The sequence below is a fragment of the Pantherophis guttatus genome, chromosome 1, assembly GCF_059756535.1.
Source record: "Pantherophis guttatus breed Tessera chromosome 1, ASM5975653v1, whole genome shotgun sequence".
Taxonomy (NCBI): domain Eukaryota; kingdom Metazoa; phylum Chordata; class Lepidosauria; order Squamata; family Colubridae; genus Pantherophis; species Pantherophis guttatus.
This window is the reverse complement of record NC_142063.1, coordinates 140845829-140858331: the sequence shown is the minus strand read 5'-3', so window position 1 is coordinate 140858331 and position 12503 is coordinate 140845829. Positions and strand designations below refer to the sequence as shown.

The following is a 12503-nucleotide window of genomic DNA, read 5'->3' as shown; positions in this document are numbered from 1 at the left end:
AAAATGTAATAAATATGCCTTGGTTTGAAAATTATTTCAACAATAGTTATATTTATTGTCATATTAATGTATGATGATTTTTTTTCTTGTAAGTGCTCAGAATTGCATGATTATGGTGGTCTTAAAAGTCCAGTAAAACAGAAAATAAATAAATATGTACTTATTTGCCACCTTTTAAATAGAAACAAAAGCAGCATGATCTGCCCTATTGCATATACAGTAAAATGGAACTTTACACTGGCTCAACAATATTTCATGAATTTTATAATTTTAGATCAGTGATGAATTTATGAAACTATTGTTCACTTTAATTTTTTTGTCAAAACTATTTAGAAAAAAATAACAAATAATCTTGCCGAAATACAATAGTGGTCATTATGTTGAAAAGTGGAAACTATTTGGCTGATTAGTTGTTTAGTCATATCTACCCCTTGAATTGTATGAGCAAACTTGATTAGTTCTTATTTTTTTTCTCAGTGCTTGTTCTGCGTGGTTGCAGGGTGCCTTGTTTTTTGCATTGCACTTGCCTCACGCTTACAGTGGAGTTATCAGTGCATGATGCCACAAAAGGTTTTGTTTATCAACCAGCTTGTCACAGAGCCCAGTGCTTTATTCAACAATAAAGGAAGAAAATGTTGATTAATTATATAGCGAGTGCAAGTACTACTTAAAGTTATTTATATAGTAAGTAATCGACATCTCAGTCACTTATAAAGAGGTTTTCTTAACATCCAGATTGTAAAGTAAGCTAAAATGCAGATGTATGTAATAACCTTAAGGTTTCTTGAAAGTTCTAATATGTACTAATTTGATTTTATGTTTTAGGAGATCGTGACCACAGTTGCCCTGTTTTGTTCATTCTAGATGAGTTTGATTTGTTTGTCCATCATAAGAACCAAACATTACTATATAATCTTTTTGATATATCACAATCTGCACAGACGCCTATAGCTGTTATTGGTCTGACTTGTAGGCTGGTAAGACGATATAGTTTTTTCCCCCTGTAAGTCGTTGGGAGTCTGCAAATTCAAATACTAACTACTGAAACACTTTCTGGTTTTGATTACAGGTAGTTTTTGACTTATGACTGGCCACTTAGCAACTATTCAAAGTTATGTTGGACTCTCCGCCCCCCCTCCCCCCCAGCCCCCTCTCCCTAATTTTGAGTTATGTGACTGATTTAGAGTGCTCAGTACCGGCCCGCATTTATAGCTATTTACAGGGCCCTCATGATCACATGACTGCAATTTATGATGGTTTCACTGAAAAACTGGTGTTTACTTCTGGTTTCTGACAAAAAACGGTCCATGGCAGACAACGGGTTGGCTTAACAACTGTAGTGTTTGCTGACTGCCGCAAAAAAAGTTGTAAAATTGGGTTGGCCATATGATGTCCTGCTTTATGACTAACACAACTTAACAGTGGTAATTGCCAGAGCTCAATTGCGGTCATAAGTCAAAGACTACCTGTAAATGCAAGTAAAGATGCTTTCAGGAGTTGTGAATTGGTTTCAGGTATGAAGTGTAGGAAGCTGTTTCACCCATAACAGTGCATGAATAATATAATAGCCAAAAGTACTTCCCTTGCTACTGCCTTAAGGTTTCTTCCTGATGAATTTGGAAAACTGTCTACAAAAGAAAGTTCATACAGATAGTTGTTACATTGCTTTAATTGCTAAACCATGGAGCCCTTAGTGCTTTCTGAGCCTGATTGTTTTCTTGCAGATGTTTCATTGCCCAACTAGGTAACATCTTCAGTGCTGGAAGGTACTAGGTAAACTGATGATGTTTACCTAGTTGTATAATAAAACATCTGCAGAAAAAGAACCAAGCTCAGAGAACACCAAGGACTCCACAGTTCAGCCCTGAGCTACAAGTATCTTCTGTGGCTACTTGCTAATCCACTTAGTGGCTTGGAAGAGTATACACAAAGTAAAACCAATTATCTAAAGCGGAACCATTCAAAATATGGATTGAAAAAACCCATATTATTCTGAGCATGGGACTACATCCCTTCTGTTTTGATGCTTCAAAACATCTGTTTAACATCTCTGGCATGGAATGCTAGACTAGATGGACAGTTGTGGCTTGATTTAAATAGCTCTAGTTTGCAGTGTATGAGTGTTTAACTTATTTTAAACTTGAGCATTTTAAACTATCATTGCAAGCTCTTAATATTTTACGATATCTAGCTGAATTTATAGATGAACTAGAAGCTTGATGTGTAAACATCTGAGTGTTATTCAGAACTACTCTTGAAATTTATGAGCTCTGCAGAATAATAGCATTAGATATTTATCATTAAATATCCAATATCCTTGGACTAAATGCTAATTGTAAACTCTATTTGTAATCTTTTATTAGGATATTCTAGAACTCATGGAGAAAAGAGTAAAGTCAAGATTTTCCCACCGGCAAATATACTTAATGAATTCCTATGATTTTAAAACATATTTGAATATTTGTAAAGAACAGTTATCCCTTCCTCCAGAATTTCCAGAAAAGTCCTTTATCCAGAAGTGGAATAGACACATACAGGTAATAACAAGCAACTGAATTGCCTGCTGAAGGTTCTCCAGATAAACTCGGGAACAGAAATAACACTGACAGTTTACATTCTTGTTACTGTTTGTGTGTATGTGTGTGTGTGTTAATGAGTACATTGGTTTTATATATGATTGGAAAATTGGCAAGGCAAACCTGGATCCAAGAACAGTTCCCCTGGGAAGCATTTGGGCCATTTTGTCCATTTTTTGGAATCCTGTAGACCAGGGGTCAGCAACCTTAAAAACTCAAAAGAGCCACTTGGACTCGTTTCCCACAGAAAAAAAAAACACCAGAGCCACAAAACCTGGGTGGGCGTGGCCAACTCGATGTCACTCACTCCCACCCAGTCACATAACCCCCCTAGCCACGTCTACCCAGCCACAAAACCATTCTGTCTCTCTCCCCCCCCCCGTGTCCCCCTCCCTCTGTATCTCTCCCCCTCTCTCTGTATATGTGTGTTTGTCTCCTCCTTCCCTCTCCTCGTGATGCCCTGGCCGGCCATGGCTGAGCCAGGAGCGTGCGCACGCACGGGGAGATCCTCCCTAAGCGAGCTCCAAATCGCAGCAAAGGCGCATGCAGGGTGGGCGGCCGCTCATTTAGGACAGTCTTAACAGGATGTGGCTTCTCTGCTGCACTAATGCTCCGGCCATCGCGTTGCTGTTCATCCCCCACCCCCGGCAGCTCTTCAGCCAAGTGTGGAGGGTGTGAACTCCAGCCCGAAGCGGCAGGAAGCGAAGGCTGCCTTACAGTACGTGCAAATGTGGCATAAAGGCAGGTACAGGGAAGCTTCGCTCCTGCACTCGTCTCCTCCTCCCACTCTTGAGATGCCTTGGCCGGCTGTGGCTGAGCCGGGAGCATGCGCACATGTGGGGAGACCCTCCTTAAACGAGCTGCTGCCCACCCCACGTGCACCTTTCCTGAGCTTCAGTGCTTCCTTGAGGAGGATCTCCCCACGCGTGCGCACGTTCCTGGCTCAGCCACAGCCAGGGCGTCATGAGAGTGGCAGAATGAGATCCGGTGATGGCTGGATCATTTGTGCAGGAGAGAAACAGCGTCCTGCTAAGACCCTCCTAAGCGAGCAGCCGCCCATTCTGCATGCGCCTTTGCTGCACTTCGGCGTTCGCTTGAGGAGGGTCTCCCTGCACATGCGCACGCTCCTGGCTCAGTGGGGGAAGAGAGTGCAGGAGCAAAGCTGCCCTGTACCTGCCTTCGCGCCACATTTGCGCGTAAGGCAGCCTTCGCTTCTTGCCGCTTTGGGCTGGAGTCAAAAAAATAAGAGGGGTGAGGGGCTGGGCCAACCAGTGATGGGACAGGGAGCCGCGGCAGAGGGCCCAAATGCGGCTCCGGAGCTGCGGGTTGCCGACCCCTGCTGTAGACTTCTGAGGACCAAAAGAAAGAACAAGGAAGGAAGGCCTATTTGACCATTATTGCTGTGGCCTGCAAGATCAATCTGTTTGCAGAATTAGTATTAAAGGGAGGAGAATGTGAATGTGCAAATCATATTGTGCTTGACATTTTGCTCCTTTAGCTTCCTACACATACACACTTTATTTCCCATCTTTATTACTTCATAAGTAACCCAAGGTGGCAAACGCGCACAATATTCCCTCCTTCTCTTTTCCCTACAACAGCACCCTGAGAGGTGGGTTGAGCTGAGAGAGACTGACTAGGCCAAAGTCATCCAGATGGCTTTCATGCCTAACCAGGCTATACAGAGGTGCTTTGCATTTCATTTCTTTGTTTTGTGAAGCAGTTATGCATCTACATACAATGTGTAGTCATCAGTAGTATAAAGCAGCCCCTTGAGCCTGGAAAAAGACACAGCTGCTTTATTAATTTCATGGGAAATGTGCACAATCCTGTAAGCTTAACTGTAGCCACCATGAACCATAATCATCTAGAATGTTTCACTACTATCTACTTCTTCAGCTAAAGTTCTGAAAGCTTCTGTGCTATGTGGAGTTGAAGCAATTGAATGAGTCATTGTAAGCTTATTCAGCTCCCTTTCAATCTGGTTCATAACATTCTCTAAACAAGATACATTTTAAGTGAGATGTTTATCTACAGACCCAGATACAGCTTAAAAGTTTTGAGTTTTGAAATAGGACACAAAATGCCAAGTCTTAGAATAGTTAGTATATACCCTGAGAGGCAGTTTTTAACAGCTAACAGGATGGATTAAATTCTAAGTAATTTATTTAGCAGTTGTTAAACGGTTAAACAATTTCCTTAAAATTTAATTTAATTTCCCACTAGTAACTCCCTCATGTATTTCTAAAACTGTTAAAACATGATTTATATGATTTCATTCTTACATGCCTTTGTTATACAGTGAAATCTGTTTTGCAGACATTAATACAACAGACTCAGCGTGTTGGGAAGCATATCTTTGTTTTAAATTACCCGTGTTTCCCCGAAAATAAGACCCTGTCTTATATTTTTTTGAACCCTGAAATAAGCGCTTGGCCTTATTGCCATGCGCTCAAAAGCCCGATTGGGCTTATTATCAGGGGATGTCTTATTTTAGGGAAAACGGTATATAAATGATGGCAATCCCATACCTTCATATTGTTCATGAATTTCACTTTTTTTATAAAACTGCCTTTTTTTCCAATACAGAATAGAACCTAATGGCCATTTATTTTGCTTAAATAAGTATGAATTTATAGGAGAATTGAGCAGTGTTGATATCTTTTCTCCTGCTTTGATTAAGCGACACCTTTCCCCAAAAACTGCAACATATTTTATAAGTGAAAATAAGGAGTAATAATGATAACTCTAATTGGAGAAGTCCATCATTAAAATAGCTGCTTACTACTTATGAGATAAACGTACATAATTAAGCCTTTAATTCAAGTTTCTTGGACTGAAATAATTACTACAGAGAAGGCTACAACTTTACTGTGCATTTCTTTGAGGGATATTCCAGTGGCCATTCGAGTTTTCAGAATCTTCCCGTGATGCTGAAGCAAAGGAACCATTTTGTAAGCATTGCTGAATTTTCAGAAGGAACTATAGCAAATGTTTCTCTCAAATCAGAATACATAAAGTAGGGAGTCTCATTTGCATCTTTCTACCTGGGCTTTCAGCATAAGCCTAAACTGTCAAAAACCACTGTTGTTTATTTGTTGTTGATGTCTGAAATGTTCTGGAATCATGTTTCTTTCTCTGCCTCCTCACAGTGCTCTTTAAAAAAAAAAAAACTAGAACCATTGTATTTAAATGTGCATTTGGCCTTGGATCATTCTTAAGCACTCAGGGCCTGTCAAGATTGCAGAGTGAATAAATATGGGAAATAAATGAACAATGTTCCATGGTCATGATGATCATTAAGACATTTGTAAAACAAAACCCTTTACAGCTAAATAAAAAGTTAAAGCAGCACTATTGTTATAGAGCAGGGGTGTCAAAATCAATTTCATTGAGGGCCGCATCAGGGTTGTGTTGACCTCGGGAGGGCCAGGGAAGGGTATGGCCAGTGTGGGAGTGGCCAGTTCAACGTCACTCATCGAGGTTCTATTTTCAGCCACATCAGCCCTCCTGGGCTCTGTTTTCGGTCACGACCTGCAGCCTTCTGCCCGCAAAAACGAAGTTTGGGGAGGCCATGGACGGTTTCTCTGAGCTCCCCTTTCGCTGGCAGGGGCACCATGGGCTAGTCCTTTGCTGTTTCCAGGGTGTGCCTGCTGGTCAGATCTAAGCACCCCATGGGCCGGATTCGGCCTCCGGTCCTTGAGTTTGACACCCCTGTTATAGCGCAAGGGATTATAAAAAGTTCTGCCCAAATTTCTCCCTTTCCTATCCCCTCTGTGGAGAATAACTTGCTCATTCAATTGCCTTAATCCAAAATGTAGCTGCGTTTTAATAATTTATAACTGATAGATTTAAAAGGGGTTTGAAATGGGCTTAGATTTTCTAAAATTGATTACAGAAAGTCCTCACATAACAATAGTAACAGACCACAATTTTTATTGCTAAGTGATCTAGTTTTGAATCTTGTACACATGTGACTCTGCCACTTATTTTTGCAGAAATTCTGCTACTTCCGGTTGCTGCTGTTAAATAAATCACTACAGGTTGTTAAATGAGGACATGGCATGGTTGCCAATCTCCTGATGGCCTCCTCATTGACTTTGCTTATAGGAAGTCAACAGAGGTTGCAAATGGTGATGATGTGACTGTGGGATGCTGCAACATCATAATTGCAAGTTCACAGTCATGGGGATATTGTAGTTGATGATACAAGAACCAATTGTAACTATCTCTCATTCAGCACCATTGTAAATTCAAATGGTTGCAGAATGAATGATCATTAAGCAAAGACTACTGTATGCCATTCTCTCTAGTAAGACATATTTGTGTTATTGATAAATATGTAATCTTAAATGTTTTGATACATACTGTAATCTTATATGTTTCAATGTAAATTAAGCAACTCTTAATCTTTACTTTGTATAAAGATGTTAATCTTTATAAAGTGATCAATTATTTTAAAATTAATTTTAGTCTCTTCTAGAAGACATAAAAATTCAAGATGTTCTACAAAATCAATTTTATTATAATAAAGACCTGCGGTGTCTGTTCATGTTGCTGGTAAGATGTTAGTATTTTAATTTCTTATTTCTAATCAAGAAATAAACTAGCGATTCTGATAAATGGAAAAAAAGTATTGCTAAGAAAAAAAAATCTGATTTTATGCTAAAGTTCATAATCAATACATGATAAATGGTTTAGATATTTTTCCTTAAAATTTTCATAAGCTTTAGCAGATAAAACAAAAACCTAGAAGTAATTTTCAAGGAAGGAAAAATAATTTAAATTAATGCAATGGAATGTTAAGAACAATGGAATGTATTCCAATTAACACCCTGTGTGAGTCTGAGCATAAAGGTTTTTGTGATGAATCTATTGCAAGCATAAAATTGTGGATTTGTAAAATGTCATTTAGTTAGGACCTGCAATTTGGGTGCAGAATTGAAAAACGGATTTAACATGCTCTGAACAAAGAGACACCACTCAGAAGATTTATTTGGAACATTCTGAGTGGGGCTTCTTGCAACAAAACAGAAATCAATTTAAGTAGTCTAATATAGAAAACCATGGGAATTTGCTCATTTATTCGCCTGTAGTGGTAGTCCCATGTTGCTTGCTATTTACCACCCAACCTCTATAAAGAGATGGTGTGATGGAACCATGCTGCCACCCTCAATTCTAACCAAAAAGGACAGGTCCAAATAAACCTCAGCAAAACATCTAAATCTGCACCACAAAATTTTCACATGACTCAGCTTTATGTCAAGCAAATACTTACTATTGATCCCTGATCAGGTTCTCTTAAGTTAGCCAGTTTGAATTTTCCTTCTTGGAGAATACTTTCACCACCTGATTTGTCCTGTCTTGGGCAAGTCCAATATACAGTGTATTTATTCGGAGCAACAAAAATTACTGCACCTCTTTCCTGCATTAATGATCAGATTATTATTACTTTTTGTGAGAAATTGGATATTTTATTTTGGAATGTAAAATGTTCTCTATTTGCAGATGCTTGCTTCAAATAATATAACTGCGTCCCACCCTTATATTCGCGCGTCTGACTTCCTGGAAGCCAGTAAACTCTGCAGAATGGACACAAAAGCAAATATTGTGCATGGTAAGATAATATTTGAAAAAAATGAATGTATACATTTTCAGTACAGATAGTCCTCAGTTTACAACAGTTGGTTTAGTGTCCATTCAAAGATACAATGGCACTGAAAAATGTGACTTATGATTGTTTTTCAGTTATGTCCTTTGCAGCATCTCCATGATCATGTGATCAAAATTCAGATGCTTGGCAATTTGGCAACTGACCATTGCGGCCATAAACATGAACCAGTTGCTAAGCATCTGTGTCCCAAGGTCATGTGTTGCCAAGCGTCTGAATGCCAAGGTCATGGGATCACCTTTTGTGACCTGACAAGCAAGTCAATGGGGAAGCCAGATTCACTTAACAACTGGGTTACTAATTTATCAACTGCAGTAATTCACATAACAATTGTGGCAAGAAAGGTCATAAAATGGAGTAAAATTCACTTAACAAATATCTCACTTAACAACAGGAATATTGAGCTCAGTTGTCATAAATCAAAGACTACCTGTGTAACATTAAGGGAGGAAGGGATTAATACATAACGTATTTTTTGCACTAAGATGCACTGGACCATAAGATGCACATTAGCATTGGAGGAGGAAAAGAAATAAAAAAAACCTGCCTCTGCCTCCCAGCATCCATCCAGTATTCATCTAGCTAGCATCCTTGCAGCAGACAGCCTGGTCAGCTTTAGCACATTATCACAGCCCCAGGATGTGGCTCGTCGGGGCTCCGCTCCATTGTGCCCACCACAAGTCAACTGAGCTGAGCTGCTGCTGCTGCAGGGGAACACTGGAGCCTTCACTGCCGAGCAGCTGATTGGCAGTCGGATCGGTCTCCTGAAATACCGCCGATGATCTGTTCTAGGTGGCGGGGATTGCCGCCACCTAGATCAGCTGATGGGCAGTATTCTGGGAGGCCGATCCAACTGCCAATCAGCTGCTCGGCAGCAAAAGCTCCAGCGTTCCCTGGCGGCAGCGAGCAGTAGCAGCAGTGACAGGCGCATCAACCCCCCTCTCCCCACCACAATATTCGCTCTATAAGACGCACAGACTCAGGGAAAAGTACGTCTTATAATGTGAAAAACTATGGTAATTTATGTGCAATCATAAAATTATGTGGTAGAAACATCCACCATAGAAACATGTTTTCTCCATTGCTTTTGAAGCTTGATGAGTAGGCTTATTAAACGAGGGTTTTTCTGTATCTAAGAACTGCTAATATAACTCTCTCTCTCCCCCTCTATACACAGAGACATACTTGCATAGATAGCTATATACATACATATATTTTTATTAAAGAATTTTAAGAGATTATAAGCAATGCAAAATTTGAAAGAAAAAGTAAAGTAACAAAAAATACAAAGAAATAAATAGAGAAGGGAAAGAAAGAAAACATAAAGATTATTATCCTTTCTATAATCAGTTTTACCATCTTTGCTAATTCTGTCATCTTCACTAGCTATTCTCCATTGGGAGTATTTCAGTCTTTCCATTTTTGTTCATATAATAATCTCGTAGCAGTTACCATATATAAAAATAATATTCCATTTTCTAATTGTGTATCGATTATTCCAAGCAAGAAAAGTTGTGGTTTCAACTGAATATTAATCTTTAAAAATCTTTGTATTACTGTATTTTAACCCAGATAAGCCTTCATATTTTCCAAATTTCCAATATAAATTTGATGTACTTTTATAAATTCTAGATATATTTTTCTGCAGTCATGTGCATTTCAGGTTAGAACATAATATAAATTTTAGCCCTTTTTAGCACATATTTTCCATATATTACATCCAAATTTTTTAGCCCTTTTTATTATATATGCTTTCACTTGTTATTCTTTCATTTCAAATTTTGACAAAAGTTTATACAGTTTGGCAATTATGTGCTCATCATTTGTACATAATTCAAATTGTTTTGCCTGCTTTTAATCCGTTTGCCTGCTATTTCTTTTCTATAAAATGCTTCTTGTACATTTTTGGGCACAATCTGAGTTTATATCCGTATTCAATATTATCTCTCAGCTGTCTATAGAAATGACATTGATCTTCATCAATAAAGACAATTTTCATCTTCTCAGTAAAATGATCTTGAATAACTAAAAACTATTAGGATAACCTTGAAGGTCCAAATGCACACAACAAATGACATGTATAAAAAAACTATTACAAGTCCAAAGTCTGCATATTCTATTTGAACACCAAAATTATACTTTGGATATTTTAAAAGAGAAGATGCTAATTTTTATCATCTTTCTCTTCTAGGTCTGTCTGTGCTGGAATTGTGCCTCATAATAGCTATGAAACATTTAAATGATACTTATGAAGGAGAACCATTTAATTTTCAGATGGTTTATCATGGTGAGGTGATAGTAGGTGTTTTTTTTAAAGATATATTGTTCCCCTAAAGCTGTAAAGTAATTAATACATGTTTGTTAATGCAGAGTATCAGAAGTTTGTACAGAGGAAAGCGCATACTATGTATAATTTTGAGAAGCCTGTTGTCATGAAGGTATGTGTAGTTTCTTTTCTAGAAAAAGCTGATTTCTACTCTATTATCATAGAACATTACTGTTCCAGATTCTTTTAACATTTAAACATGGTTTTTCTGAAACTCGTGCTGAAAAACGCTTATCTGAATTTGTGTATTTGACCATTATGTTTGGTGTTGTACTGCCCTCTGGTGCTCAGTTAATGCATTTGTGTAGCTTCCCACTTTAAACTAATTTAGGGCTGATTTTGACACCCAATTGGGGCTTAGATGGATTGTGATTTTAATTTTCCTTATACTTTTCTAGCGAATTATCTTTTAAACTACAGAATATAGTTTAGACTGAATCTACACATGATTTGCTTGTGTTACTTCATTTTTAGGCCTTTGAACGCTTGCAGCATCTTGAATTGATAAAACCCGTAGAAGGCCCATCTAATTCTGTACAAAAAGAATATTTGCTAATGAAACTGCTCCTGGACAACAGCCAAGTTATGGAAGCTTTGCAGGTGTATCCAAACTGTCCAACGGATGTCAAACAATGGGCTACAACTTCAGTCCATTGATTATATATTTCATAAGTTTGAGTTGCATTGAAGTTAACCAGTCTTCAAAACCAGCAATACCATTTGAAAAAAAATATTGATATTATAGACATTTGTCTTCAGCTGTTACGGAACTTGCTTAAATAATTGGGGGGGACGGGTTCCTCTTCATTTTAAATAAAGTAAAATTTTCCAAGAAGTATATTATTTGGACCAAGATTAGAAATTACCATATTAAAATGTTTTCATATATCAAATGAAAATAATCTTCATTTTAGTTTGTTTTAATTTTTCTGAATACTAGTATCTATTGCCCAAAATGTTTGAAAAGAAACAAGCGAATAAAATTGTCACTAAAGTATCTAAAAGCTCATGTGTTCTGTTATAGTTCGGTAGGGAAGTAAGATTTTTTTCAGAGAGTTGAACAGACTCAACATCATTTTGTGTACGTATTAGTAGTTATTCAAGACACAAGAACTACTTTCTTAGTCTTAAAATGCAATCCCAATAAAAATTCTAATATTGGTATATTACACCTATTTGAATATTGTAGTAACAGTATTTCCTGACAAAGTGGCATTGTAAGCAGAAGCAACCTAGATAGACATTTCTGTTCTGTATAAAATATGATAAGATTGCAGACTTGGGAGGTAGGACCAGAAGAAGAAATATTTTAATAATAGAGACATATTCCTATCTACTGTTCATTGAATTAATGCAATGTAAAGTTAGATATTAAAGGCAACCTGATTGTAAATTACCAGGTTAAATGGTTCTCTACCTAACTGGAGACTGAAAAGTATAATTTGGTTTTATGGATTATTCACATTAAAAGAGACATTCTGTTTTCAGATTTAAAAAGGCTGTTGGCGTGAAATTTTTGTAGGATGGGCAATTAGTTTAATAAATCATTACAAGAAAACAACATTCAAAATATACTGAGACACTACCTGATTCATCTAATGAAGAAAATGTATTTGCATATATGAACCATGTAGTTCATATCATTTGCATTGGTTTTTACTGCCATTTGAAGCATTAATCATAATATAGACATTATACTGGAGGGATTAGAATGCTAATATGAAAGGTTAAATGCAATCTCATTGCAAATCATTAAGACACCGATAGAGCATTAGCTTGAAGTTTCTGAATCAATTTTGAAAAGTTGCAGTAACGAGCAAGGCTTGTTGTCAATTCTCCTAGTTGATAAATCAGTACAATAAGATAAAAAGCAAACTTGGAAATAATTTGTCCCCTTCAGTAGCATCAAATTCAGCAGCACTCCTGTCTT

General features: G+C 37.6%; 1 protein-coding gene across 7 annotated transcripts in view; it reads left to right on the top strand.

Moving 5' to 3' along the window:
- The window catches only part of ORC4 (origin recognition complex subunit 4), a 31588-nt gene extending 19518 nt beyond the window's left edge, over window positions 1-12070 (top strand). For 5 of the 7 annotated variants that reach the window (XM_034424784.3, XM_087881834.1, XM_087881835.1 and 2 more), the window contains 7 exons: window positions 826-977; window positions 2364-2537; window positions 7050-7136; window positions 8085-8193; window positions 10439-10534; window positions 10618-10685; window positions 11048-12070. In XM_034424784.3, coding sequence (XP_034280675.1) covers window positions 826-977; window positions 2364-2537; window positions 7050-7136; window positions 8085-8193; window positions 10439-10534; window positions 10618-10685; window positions 11048-11230 — 869 coding nt within the window. In that variant the 3' untranslated portion in view covers window positions 11231-12070. The remainder of the gene's footprint in view (window positions 1-825; window positions 978-2363; window positions 2538-7049; window positions 7137-8084; window positions 8194-10438; window positions 10535-10617; window positions 10686-11047) is intronic. The other 2 variants (XM_034424802.3, XM_087881833.1) reach the window with 1 other exon arrangement.
- Window positions 12071-12503: the final 433 nt, after the last annotated feature.